The sequence below is a fragment of the Podarcis pityusensis genome, assembly GCF_964106645.2.
Source record: "Podarcis pityusensis genome assembly, chromosome: 10".
In the NCBI taxonomy this organism is placed as follows: Eukaryota; Metazoa; Chordata; class Lepidosauria; order Squamata; family Lacertidae; genus Podarcis; species Podarcis pityusensis.
In genome coordinates, this window is record NC_138035.1 from 12279683 (window position 1) to 12298549 (window position 18867).

The following is an 18867-nucleotide window of genomic DNA, read 5'->3' on the forward strand; positions in this document are numbered from 1 at the left end:
GAGGGACTTCCAAAGAACTGGTATCACCAGTTGGCAAAGAGTAAAGGTAAAGGGACCCCTGACCGTTAGGTCCAGTCGTGGCCGACTCTGGGGTTGCGGTGCTCATCTCGCTTTATTGGCTGAGGGAGCCGGCATACAGCTTCCGGGTCATGTGGCCAGCATGACTAAGCCACTTCTGGCGAACCAGAGCAGCGCACGGAAACGCCGTTTACCTTCCCGCCAGAGCAGTACCTATTTATCTACTTGCACTTTGACTTGCTTTCGAACTGCTGGATTGGCAGGAGCAGGGACCGAGTAACGGGAGCTCACCCCATTGCGGGGATTCGAACCGCCGACCTTCTGATCGGCACGTCCTAGGCTCTGTGGTTTAACCCACAGCGCCACCCGCGTCCCTTCCTGGCAAAGAGTGGGGGTGGGGAAACTGAGGGCCAAATGCAGGCTTCTCTGACTAGCCCTCATGACTCTCTCTCAGGCTACACCCCACTCTAACAACTCCCTGTGAGGGATTGCATCCCTCAGACTGAAAATGTTTCCCTGCCCCAGTGTGGAGGCATCTGGTTGGCCACTGTGAGAACAGGATACTGGAATGAATGGACCACTGGCCTGATCTAGCGGGCTCTTCTTACTTTCTTACCCCCATATCTCTATATTTTCTTCCCGGGCATTTTTGTTTTCATTCTGAAAACTGGATGCTTTGAGCCTAAAGGTCTTTGCTCAATGAAAGGGCACAGAATTCCAGCTTTCCTCAACCTGGTGCCCCCCAGATGTTTTGGACTATAACTCCCATTATCCCTTGCCATGAAGATGCTGATGGGACTTGTAGTCCAAACATCTGGAGGACATCAGATTGGGGGAAACTGGTCTATTTTGTGCAACACAACACTGACGAAACTTGATGCTTTGGAGGAAAGCATGAGGTGATGTAGACATTCTGGTGCCTAATGTGTGTGAGTAGGAAGATATTTGTTAATTCTTGCAGTTTGCACGTTGAAGCATGAGATTTGATTAGCCATATCTTAATGTGCATGATGGTAAATGTTATTAATGGGAGGGAAGCTGCCAGGCTGCCCTCTTTATCTTCAGTGACCGCTTGGCATTATGACTATTTACGCAGTATTATTATTATTATTACTATTATTTAGATTTATGCCCTACCCTAGTTTGCAGGCTCAAGGTTTTAAAAAGCACTCTACCCTTGGCATTTGCCCTCATCCTTAAGATGCATTTTTTAAAGCCTCATCTAACTCAGGTCTCCTTACCATGTTAGAAGAAAGCATAAATAGAGGACTGATTGATTTTTACTACATACAATAAAATAAAATAAAATAAAATAAAAGGAAGCACATAAATTGCATGCGTCAACAGAAGTTCAGTAGGGAAATTTGCAAAATATATTTCCACTGTATTTGCATATTCTTAAAAATTGGGAGTACTCTAATATTGAACCAAATAAGACACACACACACACACACACACACACACTGTGTGAATTTGGGGGGATCCTTTCAGTTTTGAAGGTGGGGAGGAACATATTAACAACAATTTGATGTCAGCAGCATGGTTACCTTGAGAGCACCAAACTCCATTTTCATTGTGCATCCGGAACTTGCCGATGTGCTGCCTGCAAAACAATGACAGTCTGGAGTCACCCTCAGTTGTTACTGAGTAGAAAATAGGATGGATGCGTAAACTGTACCTTAATGATTCGCTATTGTTTTGCACATTGCTAAAGCTTTTCTGGCCTTCTGTAGGCCAGTTCGGCATATACTAAGAAAGCCAGTGGGGAGGGCAGAATTACAAGCCGTAGAAGACATGGGGTTGCTGCAAAAAGCAGTAAGATTCAGTTAGATGTACCTGTATCATGGCTCCATCCCTGTACCATATCATTGGCCGCCACTGGCAGAAGGCAGGGGTTGGGATAGCAGCACAGGTAAGACTAAACATAGGAAGAACATGGGGAACTTACTTATACCTAGTCAGGACACTGGCCCAGCAGGCTCAGTATTCCCTACTCTGACTGGCAGGGGCTTTCTGAGGTTTTAGGCAGGAGTCTTTCCTAGCCCTATCTGAAGATGCTGAGGTTTAAACCTGAGATATGTTCCATCAGATGTTATGAAGAGCTCAGAGGGATCGCAAGCTAGTGCTGTCATCTTAAGTATTGTGTGTACCCCAGTATTGCGTGTAATTTTGCCATGGAGCAAAATTCCTAGGCAAAAGGGGAAAATACCTGGAGTAACTATTTCCTCAACAAATTACTTCCTCCTTAATGCTTTCTTTCCTCTTTTAAAGTTGTGTCCCACATGTTGATTCTCATTCATAGGAAAATTATAATCTGGGCAGGAGCTGCCAGAGCAGATCTCAGGCTACAGCTGTCCCCTTCAGGAAGATGTGCCCCAGGCTGGTTCTTGGAGCCAGGCATACCTACATTCAGTCTGGCTTGCATGTAACAGAATATCGTGTGGGAGAGCTCATGATGGGTCACCTCTGCATGCAGTGGCCACCAGTAATGTCTATTGTTACCATGATCATTCTCAACATGATGGTGGCAACCTGCACTCATAGCTGTCAACTTACAGATTTGAAAATAAGGGACCAGCAGCCAAAATAAGGGGTTTTAGTCAACCAGCTCCCAAGCCAAAGGCAGAAAGCCCAACCAGCCCAGCAGCCAAACAAAGCCCAAGCGGTGGTTCCCACAGCGCAGCAAACCGACAAAGGGGGTGCAGCAAGGAAAACCACCATCACCTCTCCGCTGGGAATCGCTGAGCAAAGGCGAGTCCCCAGGCAACGCGGCCAATTTGATCGGCACAAGGCATGCAAGCTCCACCCCCCCAGTCGTTCTTAGACTCCTTATTGGGTGAGCAACACAGCCAAGCAACACAGTTGGAGCCTCCCTCCTCCCTGGCCAGCAGGGAGGGAGGGAGAGGAGGTGCTTCCTTTGAAACCCGGGAAATTTAAGGGACATCATCAATAAGGGACAGCAGCGGGACACGGCGCTGGGATAAGGGAGTTTCCCGTCAAATAAGGGACGGTTGACAGCTATGCCTGCACTGTGAGCCACAGCACTTTTTGTGGCCACAGAGTGAGGCAACCTTTACATGGACAACATTTCAAGTGTCTTCCACATGGATGCTGGAACATGTATCCCAGCTCTCAGATGTTCCCTGATCAGTATGTGGATAGTGGCTTTTTGTCAGAAGTTGTAACCAGTCAATTTGCTGCTCTCCAGTGTTGCTTCCTTTCCAGTAAATCATGTAATTGTCTCCACACATGCGCCCCCTCTGCCCCCTATACTTCCACATGCTGCTGTTGTCTTCCTCCATGTACCCATCACTTCCTTCCTTGAATAAAGGGAATACTAATCCCCATGCTCTTGAGAAGACTTGGGATAGAGATATTATTTACTCCTCCTGCCTGTTGGGAAACCGGGGCATGGGGTTGCAGATGACATGAGCAGAAATGTGGTCAGAGTTGAGTTTTCCTTTGGTGGGTGATTGCACCCTACCGTCAATGCGACAAAGGCTGCTTCTAAGGAAACCATACAGAATTGTACTTGTTTCTGTAGAGGAACGACCAGAGGGGCCAAGCCCACATAAGAGTCTGCAGTGCCTAGCTGTGTCATAAGTGCCAAGGAGCAGAGAGCAGGAGCAACCCTCAAGAACTGGGAAGGGGAAAGCCTGGGAAGATGGGGAAATAGTGGACAATTTGCTTGGATAACTTGGGAGCTGCTGCATCAAAGCCTTTACCTTGTGTAATGACTTTGCTGCAGCTGAGAGAATGGAGATGGGTAACCCTTATTTATCTGCTTATAATGAGTAATGTTTTAAAGATAGATGATTTTGAGACTGATGGTAAATTTGGACCTCTTTAATTTTAGTGCACAGCCTCAATATGGAGTCTAGCCGAGGTACTGTAGACCATTTACCATTTTACTACTACACCTATTTGTCTAGAATTATGTATAGAAAGTTGTTAATTTGTTTGAATATTTTTAATTGTGCCCCCAAAATGTTTCCTGGATTATACCTGCAGAAACCTGTCATGTGTCTAAACAGTTAAAATATCACCAGCTGATCGGCTGTATCAGAAAAATACAAATTAGCATCATCTCTTATTAAATAATTTTGATATTCAAATTTGATGATAGTGCTAAGCTATGCCATTTATTCCTACATGAATATTGTCCTCCCTGGTACTGAGGACTTTAATGTTTGCCATAAAATGCTGTGTATGATGTTAAAATGCATTGATAGAATTTAATCAGACAATGTCATAATAGCTTTGAGTTCAAGCAAACATTACTTCCTCTGTGGTCCAGTGTGGGCACAATACTGCAAACCATAGTTTACAAATGGAGAGCCAATCTCAGCAATGCATACACCTCTCCCACTTTCCAGGGAAAAAAATCCACTCCTCCCTTCCATTTCCTTGTTTTACCTTAATAACCACTGCTTAGAGCCATGGTATGGGAGCCCCTCTTTTGACCAGAATTTGAAACCATGGTTTGAAATAGTTTTGCAAACCCTGGTCAAAAAGACACCTGGTTAAGCTTGACCATGGATTGATTGATTGATTGATTGATTGATTGATTGATTGATTGAAGTGTTTATACACTGCCAACTCATGTAAAATGTCAAGGCACTCCAGTGGACCAAAGAGGGAGGGCACATACCTGACACTGGCTATGATATGCAAGCTATGGTTTGCAAGGTGGTGGAACTGCATTTGCACCAGTCCATTATGCTGTTCAATTAAAATGTTAATGTCTTCCTGACTTGATATTCTTTCCAGGTAGATGCAAAGAGAAACAAAACTAAAATCAGCAATGTTTTATTGCTTCCCATAAAACAGTCTGTTTGACTGTAAAATATATTCTTCGTTTTGCTGATTGACCACGGGGGCAAGAATATTGAAACTTTAAAAAATAGTCTTGGTTTGCTGTAACTTTCATGCCTCAGGTCTATAATGAAAATGTGCTTCAGCCTTTGTCTGTGTATTTAGATTTGCTTCATTTGGAAACCTTTTAAGTTGTAGCGGTAGTAATAATAATGATGATGATGTTTGGATGAAATTGAGTGGAACATGCTGTTATTTTTTTCCCGAAACAAAACAAAAACCCAAGTTTCCAAACAATGCTAGGCTAAAAAAAAACAACCTTAAAAAATCAATGTACTTTTAAAGTCATTAGAGATCACAGGCAAAATGAGGCTAAGCTATGATAGCTAAGCTTTTAGTATGTCTCAGTATTGCTGTGAAATCACCTTGAATCTGCACTATTTTGCATCCGCTTTTTGTGGGAGGCACCTTTGGAGAATGTAAGAACAAATGCAAATTTCCAATGACATTTTTATTAGTTAGAACTAAGGCAGACGTGTAAATAGGTTCGCAGACATTTACTGGCCTGCAAAATCTTTTCCTAGGCTGCTGGCAGAAGTCGGATGGAGATTTCTGCCCTCTTGCAGCAATCCACTGCTTATGCTGGGAACAGAGGAAGTGGCAGAATGCTAAATCTCTTTCACCCCCTCGCTCACTTGCCTCCATGACATCCTATACACTCGCCTGCATGCAATTTATTCTATCCTGTGTCTACCAAATTATTGCTTAAATACAAGGCTAAGTGAAAAGTGAAAACCAGCTGAGCAGCATTAAAATCGATCTCCACAATTTACCAAATGAGGTACAAACAGGACAAATTCTGTCCCACCAAGGCCTGTCATTCCGCTGTTGTCTTTTCCTCCATCTAGGTCATGGGCATGATGCTCTTTCATGGCACACGTTTTCAAGTATGGAGCGCAATGTTCACTTTAAAATACCTTATTCCAAGGCATCAAAGTTGCACCAATCCTCTTTGCTTCTGAAGATAGTTATCTCTGTTTGGGGTGGGGTTGGGCGGTTAATTCACCCAGTGCCTCTTTCAAATGTTTGGTGCACTGATCTCTTCTGCAATCTGAACAAGTGAAATTTGCAGCAAGCAGTTGTTAGGTAGCCATTGACGGTGCACACCCAAGGCAACTGCCCAACAGTGGGAGTCTAGATGTTTGCAATGTCAGTCATAGGTTGGTTATCAGTTGTCACATGAAAGCTGGCAACTGAACATGTGAAAATGTCCTTTGTTAGGAGTTAGGAATAAAGCTACACTATATTCCGAAGTGGGACATAGGTGGCGCTGTGGGTTAAACCACTGAGCCTAGGACTTGCTGATCAGAAGGTCGGCGGTTCGAATCCCCGCGACGGGGTGAGCTCCCGTTGCTTGGTCCCTGCTCCTGCCAACCTAGCAGTTCGAAACCACATCAAAGTGCAAGTAGATAAATAGGTACCGCTCCGGCGGGAAGGTAAATGGCGTTTCCGTGCACTGCTCTGGTTTGCCAGAAGCAGCTTAGTCATGCTGGCCACATGACCCGGAAGCTGTACACCGGCTCCCTCGGCCAATAAAGCGAGATGAGTGCCGCAACCCCAGAGTCAGCCACGACTGGACCTAATGGTCAGGGGTCCCTCTACTTTACCTTTATATTCTGAAGTTGGTCTTTATAAGACCTCCCAAAACATTTCTAGCATTAACACAGCAACAGATCCAAACAAACTTCAGTCTCTACATAACATCTATGTGATCTTGTCCCTGAAAATGACATTATACCATCAGGATGTCTGAAGACAAATCATCTAGCCAGCCAAGAGATGTAGAATAGGTCTATTAACATTTATCTAGGGTTCTAGAATTGCACTTTTCCCTTCAAATGTAGCACATTGAATGCATCCACACGAATTACTGGAAAATAAATGCATTGACAAACATCCCCATTAATGGGGTTCACATGAATCCACTTACACCTTGAAAAGACGTGTTTAGTGATCAAGGCTTTGCGCTGGCTAGCCCTCCCCAGCCAAGCTCCCTGCTGGCTTCACAGCAGCGGTACTGTGGCCCTGTGCATGAATCAATGCCTCTACGCAAGGGAGAATGCTGGGCCAATCAGGATACCTCTTTGTGTGGAGGAACCCTAACCACATGGTTTGGATTTCCAAAGTGATATGCAAACTGAAACACAGCTATCCTGCAAAGCTTACACCTTTCCCCATTTTGTGATGTGGGTCTCCAACCAAACTATGTTTACATTTTAAAAAACCATATGTTAGTGGGGGTGGGGAAGCATATACACCCTTGTGCAAATTAATTGAAACAAACAATGTAGTTTATTGTACAAAACTCACATTCATTAGTAACGGATATGACCTCCACTATTTTTAAGCAGCACTTGAACACAGTTTGGCATGGAGTCTACTAGTTTTGAACAGTCACTGTTGATTTTTGGATCCCTGTACCACACTTGAATCAGCCCCTGAATGAGCTTCTCCATAGTCGTACAGTCTGCAACACAGAGGTGACTTTTGCATATAGCCCACAAGTTCTCAATGGGATCTATGTCCAGGGAGTTCCCTGGCCAATCAAGTACCTGTATTTGCTGCTCTGTCATGAATTTCTTCACCGCTTTCGATGTGTGAAAGGGGGCTAGGTCCTGCTGCAATATCCCAGTACCGTCAGGATACCTCTTTTCCAGCTCTGGAATAACACTCTTTTGTAGAACCTCAATATAATGTGGCGAGCACATCATTCCTTCTATTGGCTGCAGGCTTCCGACACCACAATGATCAACTGACTTTTCATGTTTGTTTTGAGTACAGATAGAAAACATGATTTGTTTCAATTAATTTGCACAAGGGTGTAAAATGCATTATACATTGAAGAAAATCGCCTGCAAGAATGTGTGCATTGGGCAAAACTGTGCACAAAAGATGTGTATATTGGGAGGAGTTGGCGCTGAAACGCTGGCAAATTTTCATGTGGGGTTTGTTAAAAACCAGCAAACTGATGTGGAAATGTGGAGAACTAAACTGAAGACTGGGGAAAATGAAAAACAGAGAGAAACCAACGTACACAGGGTTGCCCATGCCTAGTACAAATGTAGGACCCTTCACGCTTCCAGCCCATTTGTATATGCCCCCCACTGTTTTAACGCTGTTCAGCATCCTTTCGTTTTCCTGGCTTCTGCTTCTCAATACCATTTTCCTCCTTTTTTGTCCTCCCTGTCCTCAGCTTCATTTCACCTACGCAAAGGGTGGGAAACCTTTGGCCTTGGCAGAGCAGGCAAGGGCCCCGGGCCTAGTTCTTAAGCCTTCTTAGCAAGTTCAAGCCACTGGAAAGAATGATCTGCTCCTGTCCTAGCAGAAGGAGGAAGGAGAGAAGGAATGATAGAAAGGGATGCCACATAGAAAGAGAGAGATGGGCGCAGCAGAAAGAGAGAGACCCAATTTGGGCTCTGGCCCTGCCTACTACCAGCATGTGAACCCAGACAGAATGCAACCCTCAAGGGGGTGGGGAGAGAAGCAAAAGGTTCCCCAACCCTGACCTGTACAGTAGTACCTCTGGTTACGTACTTTATTCGTCCGTTCTTCACCCAAAACCGTTCTTAACCTGAGGTACCACTTTAGCTAATGGGGCCTCCCGCTCCCGCCGCGCCGCCAGCGCACAATTTCTGTTCTCATCCTGAGGTAAAGTTATTAACCCGAGGTACTACTTCCAGGTTAGCGGAGTCTGTAACCCGGGGTGTTTGTAACCTGAGGTACCACTGTACTGTCATTTAACACAATTGTCTTTCGCAACCCACATGATTTTGTTTCTACACGTTTGTGAAATCATCTCATCCGATGCAGTGCCATGATGTCGTCAGTGGTATCATAATACCATATGCAAAAATAAAATAAAATGGCAGCATGGAAAGTGGAGGCCAAGGAAGTATGAGCCAAGAGTTAGGGAAAGAGTGGCAAGATGAGTAGCATCGAAGCAAAACACTGTAAATGAAAGGCTCTTTTGGAAATATGTGCCAAATTAGGTACATTCAGTGCAGTCCGTTTGTTTGATCATGCTTGCCACCATGCAGCTAGTCAGATTGATAAAGTGCCATGGAGAATCATTTTATCCGTTCGCCTAGGCTGGCAGCCTTCTATTTTTTCCCTGGAATTATGGCTGTCATTTTCTATTCACAATGAGGAAACAGCAAAACTCTTTGCATTTATTTAAACCTGCTCCCATCTTTGCGTACGCATGTGCACACTTGAGCAAAGGTGATGGCCTGGATCAGACCAATTAGCTTTTAAGGTTGTGTGTTGTTTTTGGTTTAAGCATTTACAACCAGTGTTTTATTTTGGGGTGAGTAAAAATCTCATCCACACAAACATGCTTACACTTGCAGAGTTGACTGACAACAGTTTGGGAATTATTTAAACTAATGTAACTTATGCCTCTTCCTCAGTCCCACACACCCTGTATAATCTTAGAAAGTGTAGTCAACTTGAAACTTTTGTAGTGTAGTGAAGCTTGCAAAAGCAGCAGTCACAGACCAGAGCCCCTCTCCCCACTAGTATTTTAAGCTATAAACCCACCACATCTACAGTGTAATTTTTGCTATGTCGTTGGTCAATGCTTAATTCGGTTACTAAACCATGTGTTCGTCCATGAAGCAAGCAGTCTTTTCACCGTGGCTATAAACAAATAACCTCTAAGTTCCCAGACATCTTAAATAAACGACCAACAAGGAATAGGAGATACATCTAAAAGACCATCATTGGTTTTCAAGCCCTGCTGCTTAGAAGGGTGAAGGGAAAACACCCCCAATGCGTTGCTGTCGTTTTTCTCATCCAAAGTCAGCCCCCCCCCTTCCTTCCTCTCTCTTTCTCTTTCCTTTCCTCCCTCCTCTCCCCACCCTACCAATCTATGGTCAGATCAGTGAGCCAGCATTCTGCTGAGCCAAATAAATTAGAGAAGTGGTTTTTCTTTTCTTTTTTCGGTTTGGTTTTTCTTTTTTTTAATTTTATGTACTACGGAGAACAGTGTCGTCTTGTGGCCGTTCTCGTAGACTGTGTTGGTTTAACAAGCGTCCAACCCTTCTGTCTTGTTGTTTTTTTGTCTTTCCTGCTCCCTGTCCCCTTGTTCCCACAGGCTGTGCGTTTGTCACGTTTTCGACAAGGGCAATGGCACAGAATGCAATCAAAGCCATGCACCAGTCTCAGACCATGGAGGTACAGTACTGTATCATCTGCCCTTTCTTTGTTTTTCTTTGTGCAAATGATTGAGAATGTAAAGCCATGCTCTCCCGGAGAAGATCAGACGCATGACAATCACAGACTTAAACTTCTGCCGACTCCCTCCGCTCTTTTGTTTCCCCATCTCTCTGACATTTACTTCCCTTAATTGTCTGAGAATGTAGGATGATCTCTCTGCTGCTATTTCACAATATGGTGGCATTCAACAGATAATAATATACTTCGTTGAAATACCACTTTGCCCATCTGGCAAGCTACGTATACATTTAACACACTGGATTTTCCTTTATACGTATATATTATTTTAAACAATCCATGCTGCAGTCAAAAATTTGTACTGGCCAAGCGACATGGAAAAGGGCAGGGTTTGGGCTCCCCTTCCCCTGCATACAAGCATCGATTACTGTAGCTACCCAATGAAAATTCAAATTATGTCAGAAAACAACAAATTACTAGTCTCTCTCAAGAGAGAGCAAATATCTACTCCATCTTTGGCTTGCACTGAAAGTGTTTACTTGCCTAAATAAAGGTGTCCCTTCCCCCAACCCCAGTCTGTGATTTATGTCATGGTCTTTCAGAATTTTGCACAAAAGAGCCTCACCAGTCAACTATGTCTTATTCTGGATCTTCTAATTTAATCATTTGAGAATGCATGTTATATTGTATTATGTATACTGTATCTGTGTATTGATTATCTCCTCTAAAAAAGCATTTTGGTGTAATGTGCACTTGTTTCTTGCTTTTTTTTTTTTGTATTCTCTTTACTTTTCAAATGAGGATTGTTCAGTTTCCTTGAATAATATTTTCCCCCCTTTTGCAATGCTCTACTTTCCCAAAGCATGCTGGGTACTAAAATGAATCCCAACAGTGTGTCTGTGTCATTGAACTGCTTTGTATAATGAGCAAAGAGAAATATAAAAGTGCATGGAAATGTCACTGTCTTTTGTATTCTCCAGAAATATTGATATTGGCATTGCAAAGCTATTGTCTTTCCGATCTCTCCTGACTTTAGTTGAGATTATTTTGATATTTTATAATCAATGTGTTTTTCTTTCCAGTGCTATCCATTTTTAAGGCATTGAGAGTCTACATCTTTAGATGTGACTCCTGCCACAGAAAGGAACCCAATTGTCTTCACTATTAAATGGCATTTAAATAGAAATGTGTTTCTGTGCACACACATTGATATAAACAAAAACAAAAATAGGAACTTTAAAAAAAGAAACCTCTTTGGGTTCAATGAGACACCCTTCCTCTTTTTGCATGTCCTGAATCTTGTAATGTTAGCAATTCACATTTTATTATGTGTTGCCTCGAGAGAAAAGGGGAGGGGTATATTAGCCTAATTTAATGAGGCTCCTGAACCCAACCTGGTTGGAGAAGATTTGAAATAGGAATGTATTAGAACCTCAGAGGTATGGAAGTTTGTTTATTGATATTAATTTATATACCACTTATGTGCCAAAGTGGCTTTTAAGTTACCTGTAACCACCCAGAATCATAGCACAACAGACTTCCACAAATCACAGTGGAACTGTCCCAACTTCTCCTCTTCCCTTCAGCATCCCGTCCACCTTCAAAGTCTGCATACAACCCCTAATTCTTAGAGCAACTTTGCCATCCTGGCTTCCTCTAGACACTTTGGATTACAACTCCCTTCAGCCCTAGCCAGCAGCTGTGACTGGGCCTGGTAGGAGCTATCATCCAGAACATCTGGAGAGCACAAGGTTCATACCCCGCAAGCGTCTGAGGGGAAAAGGGACACCCCGTTTTTTTATTGCGAGAGAATAGTTGTCATTTTGGTTGCCGTGATTTTTCACAATTTCACAGTGTGATTCCACACACACCCCAAAAAAATGCTTTTCTCAGGGCTGTACTCTTGTGTGGCACCTCAAAATGCACATTTTTTGGTGTTGTGCCCCAAAAAGCATTGCGGGGGGAACCGTGGCACGAAATTGTGCAAGATAATCAAAATGGCCACCATGCTCTCGCCCTAAAAAACAGGAAGATGTTGTCTGGAAAAGTGGAACCCCATATTTTGGCTTCAAAGTGTTAGAGGGTGAGCAGGCCATTTCAGAACCAAGGGGGAAACTTGGCCAAAACATAATGTGAATGGGATGGGGTGCCATTTTTAACGTGGCCTTTCAAAGACCTGGTGTGTTCTAATGAATTTCCTCTATGTCTGAAGATAGAGTTTTAAAGTAATGTTCCAGTGTGTTGTCAATTCTCCTTTTGCTTTCTCACTATCTTCAGACATGGGCGGAACTCCTGAGAGTATACCAATGTCTTCTGAAAGAAAGCTCAGAAATGGTTTTCCATGTACTGCTGAAAGGAAAAGCACAAAGGCTGGATTTGACAGAGAGAAAGAATTAATGGAATGGAGACAGACGAAAACTGTAAAATTATAAAATGGGGAAATACCTGCTCATCTTAAGATAGTGAATAGGATGGCGGGAGGAGAGAATATATTGGTTTAGGTCAATATACTATTATGTTATCCCTTCCTTGGTTATTAATGTCAACATTATTATGGTAAAAGAGTTGACTTTCCATAGCTAATATTAAATCTGGACACTCAACCAGAAAGTATAATGCCGCTGGCACTTTGATTTCATGTTTAATGCAAAGAGAATTCTTTTCAAATGGAAGATTATATATTATGCAATCAGGTTTCAACTGAAATAGTGACGTTATTTTCTGTCCCTGATTTCATTATTTTCACTTCTTCAGTAGACTACACAATGTATTTTTCAGTGCAAACACGAAATCCAAAATGATGAGAATGAAAATGTTCATAGTTAATGGCTTCTTAGATTGCTATTTAATCCCCTATGCATATATATGTGTGATAGACAGATATATATGTGAAGTTATGCTCAATTATTTCATTAGTCGAAGGCAACTAATTTTATATTTTTTTATCATGGAACAAATTAGTTAGGGCAATAACAATTATTTTCCGATACGAAGCCACTGTGCTATGTATGATTTCAATCTTTGTGATGTTTGTGCTCTTGAAATTCTGCCCTGATGAAATATGAAGCAGACTGGTGGGGAGCCGGGTCGGATTATAGATTCACAAAATGCTGCAATATTGTTTTATACAATTTACTTCCAGTTAGCATTCATAAATACAATATTGGCTGTCATGTGGAGCTCAGAGCTGAAAGACTGTAGACTTGAACTGCTATCTCATATTCCTGTCCTTGAAATTTATTTCTGCTTCGTTTGAAAGAGATTTTAAGAGTCCTATTCATTCATCTGTGTACTGGGAGTACGCAGTAAGCTGCTTGTATCTCCTACAAAATCTGACATGAAACAGAATCCAAATTTGCCATGTTACGTATTCTATCATTTAAACTGGGGGGAAGAGGGGGGAAAGCTTCAATTTATAGTGAAGGCAAGAAGATTTTTTTTTTTCATTAAACTTTAAACTACTTGGAGGAAGCAATGATGATGCCTTGATGACTTCTCTGTAATCTTTACAGACCATTGTTTGATCACCTCTGTGCATCTAATTTTTACTTGTCCCCTACCCCACCTCCAAAACAGAAAAAAACATATTTTCCTACAGTCATTTAAGCAGATGTGATCCTGTGAGAAATACTGCTATTGTTCCAGGGTGCAATCCATTGCCATTAAAATAGATGTTTCTGCACTGTTGTAATTGCACCCATCCACCCCAAACCATTGATTTCTACACATAATAATTAGAACGGCAGCATATCGCTGAGTTGCTTCTGCACAAGGCAAATTATCGCCACAGTTTCATCTCATAATTTTTATTGTAAAATTGATCATCGTTCTACTATGGAGCTCTTCAGAGAAAAGTGTGCTTTGTTTATTAATTTTGGGGTGAAAGGAAAGAAAGAACAGAACTTCTCTTGCACGGTCTGTTGCTTAATCCTTAAAAGGTTTATTTGACATTACGACTGCTTAAGACTGCAACCTTAGACTTCCAAAAGAGACCGCACAGTGCCCAAGGAAAAGGATGGAGGATTTCAGCCTGTATAACCTTTGGGGCACTTTGAACGTAACACTAAACCGTGGTTTGGCGTTACATGAACAAACCTGCTTGTGCCTTGTACTTGCACACTCTCCCCTCTTTTATACTCCTGTGGGGTGCAGCAGAGGATGGGCTAGGAGGCATCTACTTCTGGTTTTAAACCAACCAGAGTTCCCTAATAGATCTGAACTTGGGTTCTCCAGTTAGTCTAAACCACAGAGTGGAGTTTATTCCCCCACCTCCCGATTTTGCTAGACTACAACAGTCAGCATTCCTGACCACTGGATATGGTGGCTGGGACTAGCTGGAGTTGGAGTCTAACAATATCTCAAGGGTTCTAGTTACAGGTAGGTAGCCATGTTGGTCTGCCGTAGTTGAAACAAAAAATTAAAAAAATCCTTCCAGTAGCACCTTAGAGACCAACTAAGTTTGTTATTGGTATGAGCTTTCGTGTGCATGCACACTTCTTCAGATACACTGAAACAGAAGTTACCAGACCCTTATATACAGTGAGAGGGTGGGGAGGGGTATTACTCAGAAGAGTGGTGGGAATGGGTGATTGGCTGATAGGTGTGGTAAACCTGTTGACTGTTAACGACTGCAATTGGTCTTACAGGAAAAAGCAAGGGGTGAGATGGCTAAAAACATTATACATGATGGTTTTATCATGTATAATGAGATAAGAATCCAATGTTCAGACCAGGTCTCTCCATGGTTTTAAGTTTGGTAATAAGTTGCAATTCCGCAACTTCTCTTTCCAGTCTATTTCTGAAATTCTTTTGTAGTAAGACAGCTACAGTGGTATCTCGGGTTAAGAACTTAATTCGTTCTGGAGGTCCGTTCTTAACCTGAAACTGTTCTTAACCTGAGGTACCACTTTAGCTAATGGGGCCTCCTGCTGCCGCCATGCCACCGCTACACGATTTCTGTTCTCATCCTGAAGCAAAGTTCTTAACCCGAGTACTATTCCTGGGTTAGCGGAGTCTGTAACCTGAAGCGTCGGTAACCTGAAGCATCTGTAACCCAAGGTACCACTGTACTTTGAGATCTTGTATAGAATGTCCTGAGAAATTGAAGTGTTCTCCTACTGGTTTCTACATGCACATGAAAGCTCATACCAATAACAAACTTAGTTGGTCTCTAAGGTGCTACTGGAAGGATTTTTTTATTTTTTATATCTCAAGGGCAGGATCCCCACCTCTTAAGGTGAGTGAGCAAGCCAGGATTGTGAACCATAGTTTCATCTAGCTATAGTTTGCATTAACCAGATTGTCCCTCCCAATCAAGTTCCAAGTATAACAAGGAATTTACAACTTTCTCGTTCTTCCTTCTTTCCCTCCCTCCCTCCCTCCTTCAGAACCAACGATACATAACAGAACTAGCTTTTCCTCAAAACAGAGTTTCAATTAATTAAACTATTTTAATTCAACTAATGCTCACTTTAAACAATATATTAATGCTATCTCTAAAAAGATATTAAAAGAGTGCCGTATTGAATGCAGGGTGTATCAAGAGCTCCGAATAATTCCCTCTTTTGCTTCTGAATTGCATAGAAATCCCAAACTTTTGCACACCTTTACATGAGTCATTTAATCAATTAAATTAATACAGGTCATCTCAAGATGGTTCTGTGGGCGGGGAAACAGAAAAAGAAAAAGAAAAGACTCATGTAAATGTATGCTAGAATGAATTTTTTCCCACCAATCTGTCCAATCGCAGGGCTGTTCTTCACCAATAGTCGTGAAGTTTGCTGATACCCAAAAGGACAAGGAGCAGAGACGTTTACAACAGCAGCTGGCGCAACAAATGCAACAGCTCAACACTGCCACCTGGGGGAATCTTACAGGTCTTGGAGGACTTACGCCACAGTACCTGGCTGTAAGTAATCATTAAATTTGATTACGAGCACTTTCAAAGCAAACTTGCGATACTTAGCAGAATATGTTTTAAGCATAGCAGGGAATATCTGTTTCATTAAGCTGTCATGTAAATTGACAGCACCGTGTTAAGGACAGCAGCAAGGGCTGAAGAGAAATTTGGGGAAATGATCCACATGCATTTTCTCAAATTTATATGGTTACATTTCACAATCTGAATTTCAAATGCTGATGCTTAAGTGAAATTCTGAGTGAATGGTCAGTTTTTCACAGTGCGGTATGTTCAGGTGTGCAGATATGAGTGTGAGTGTCAGAGAGCTGATCTATTTGATACTGGTACTATTTCAATGGCAAATGTGGTGTGGTTCATTGTGGTTTGTGCTGCTGTGGTTTGTTGGTTGGTTTGTTCATTTTGTTTTGCTTTGTTTTGTTTTGTCTGAAACACTCAGTTCTGCATATGTCTCGCCTTCAGTCCTGTTATATATATATATATATATATATATATATATATATATATATCAGCCAAAAACTATATTCCTGAAAGTTGAATACGAACCTTTCAGAGAAATTGAAAGATCCCTGACATTCTTAATTATATGTGCAATTCTGCCTAGTTTTTGGAATCCAGACCCCTTCTATTTGAAATCCTGTACATTTCATACATTTCATACATACATTTCATGTTACCCTTCATTTCATTTTGAAATGTTCCCTCTGAAAATGGCTATTTGCAAAAATGTTCTGTAAGCTAACAGCACAATCCTACGTAATGTCTACTCAGAAGTAAGTCCAGTTGAGTTCTGTGGGGTTCATGCCTAAGACCTTGCGGCCTAACATTGCAATTTCTCTGTATATTTACTGAGAAACAAGTCTCACTAAACTCAATGAAGCTTACTTTTGAGTAGACATGTATCAGATGTCACTGTAAATTATGTTTGTCTCACTTTTGCATGGCAGAAGGTGAGCAAGTTGATGATCAAAACTTTATTTGCCCTTTGTAAGGAAAATGAAAAAGACAAATTTATTTGAAAAACGATTGGTGGGAGATTGCTCACTTTCTGTAATGCAGAGATATGAAATGATGGATGCATTTGGATAAGAGTGTTCACCGTGATGCATTTGAGGGAGGAAATTTGCCCCTCAGTGGGCTGCAGGCTCCTTATTTTAGCAGTGGGGATTTAGCCATCCTAAATGTCTTGCACTTGCACACGTGGTTCAAAACATGCATGCATCACAAACTTTAAAATCAGAGTTTAAAAAAAATTAATGTGCAAAAAGGCAAAATGTTCACATTTTGGAACTTTTTGCCAAAACTGCAGAAGATGTAAGGAAAGCTACCGCTCTTCCTTTGCCTTTCCAGTCTGAGCAGGGGTATTTATTCATCTCTTGCACACAGAATTCCTGCCCACGTTTCTGTTGCATGCACTTGAATGGGTCTGTGTGTGCATGAAAACATCAGCCTAATATGAGCTGCAAAGGGGTTCTCCAAAGTAGCAAAATCTCAAACGTGGAAGGTTTTATCCCTGGCATCTGGGTTTAATTGGATCACATGTAGCAGGACTGGAAAATACCTTTGCTTAAGACCAGGGATCAGCAAACTTTTTCAGCAGGGGGCCGGTCCACTGTCCCTCAGACCTTGTGGGGGGCCGGACTATATTTTGAAAAGGGGGAAAAAATGAATGGATTCCTATGCGCCACAAATAACCCAGAGATGCATTTTAAATAAAAGCACATATTCTACTCATGTAAAAACACGCTGATTCCCGGACCATCCGTGGGCCGGATTTAGAAGGCAATTGGGCCGGATCCGGCCCCCGGGCCTTAGTTTGCCTACCCATGCCTAAGACTCTAGAGTAGAGAACCAGCATCACTCACACTAGGTAATACTTGGGTGAATGGACCAGGGGTCTGTCCCATGACTGAAATGTTAACGCAGGAAGAAGAAAGGCACTTATGCTATAATCTTATATGTACTTACCTGGGAGTGAGCTCACTGTATTTGGTGGGGCTTACTTCTGAATAGACATGGGATAGCTCAGTCAGTAGAGCATGAGGCTCACAGGGTCAGGGGTTCTAGCCCCACATTGGGCTAAAGATTGCTGCATTGCAAGGGGATGGACTAGATGCCTCTCAGAGTCCCTTCCAACTCTAGAATTCTATGTAGAGCTCAGGGGCAAAGAAGAAAGTTCTGTACACAGAGAACATCTCAGGTTCAGGAAATGTCCCGTCTGAAATCTTGGAAATCTGCTGGTAGTCATTATAGACTAGATGGGCCCAGTGGTCTGACTCAGGTTTAAGGAAGCTTCCTATGGTCTTCTGGATTATGCTGCTACTTGCAAGAGGAGCTGATCCTTCCCAGATTGTTGTAAATTTATTCTTCACCATCCAGACCATTGCTGTCAACTTTTCCCTTCTCTTGCGAGGAATCTTATTCGGAATAAGAGAATTTCCCTTTAAAAAGGGGGAAAGTTGACAGCTATGATCCAGACTCCAAACCAAAAGTAGGCCTAGCTAAGTGAAAAACAGCTGAGGAGAGAAGGAATTTGTAGGGAAGAATCAGAAGACATGGGAGAGGTCAAGAAAAAGAAGAGTAGAAGAGTTTGGATTTGATATCCCACTTTATCACTGCCCGAAGGAGTCTCAAAGCGGCTAACAATCTCCTTGTCCCTTCCTCCCCCACAACAAACACTCTGTGAGGTGAGTGGGGCTGAGAGACTTCAGAGAAGTGTGACTGGCCCAAGGTCACCCAGCAGCTGCATGTGGAAGAGCGGGGAATCGAACCCAGTTCACCAGATTACGAGTCTACTGCTCTTAACCACTACACCACACTGGCTCTCTCAAGCACCCAGGCCCTCCCCAGCTGACCCACACTAGAATACCGGACCAAAAAAT

At 42.4% G+C, this 18867-nt stretch overlaps 2 protein-coding genes across 44 annotated transcripts in view; one reads left to right on the forward strand and one right to left on the reverse strand.

Moving 5' to 3' along the window:
• The window catches only part of CELF2 (CUGBP Elav-like family member 2), a 524880-nt gene that overhangs the window by 450469 nt on the left and 55544 nt on the right, over positions 1–18867 (forward strand). For 17 of the 30 annotated variants that reach the window (XM_081022933.1, XM_081022913.1, XM_081022930.1 and 14 more), the window contains 3 exons: positions 3875–3904; positions 9989–10068; positions 15818–15976. In XM_081022933.1, the coding sequence (XP_080879059.1) occupies positions 3875–3904; positions 9989–10068; positions 15818–15976 (269 nt within the window). The remainder of the gene's footprint in view (positions 1–3874; positions 3905–9988; positions 10069–15817; positions 15977–18867) is intronic. The other 13 variants (XM_081022915.1, XM_081022923.1, XM_081022927.1 and 10 more) reach the window with 1 other exon arrangement.
• The window catches only part of LOC308486468 (uncharacterized protein), a 132965-nt gene that overhangs the window by 48253 nt on the left and 65845 nt on the right, over positions 1–18867 (reverse strand). For 6 of the 14 annotated variants that reach the window (XR_013991040.1, XR_013991041.1, XM_081023351.1 and 3 more), the window contains one exon: positions 1566–1621. The exons of 2 other annotated variants lie outside the window; for them this stretch is intronic. Coding sequence is in view for 5 of the 12 variants with exons in the window: in XM_081023351.1 (XP_080879477.1) it covers positions 1566–1621 (56 nt within the window). In the remaining 7 variants the exon portion in view is untranslated. Of the gene's footprint in view, positions 1–1368; positions 1622–13184; positions 13401–13453; positions 15727–18867 lie in introns of those variants that run through there. 6 more of the 14 variants (XR_013991042.1, XR_013991043.1, XR_013991044.1 and 3 more) reach the window with 3 other exon arrangements.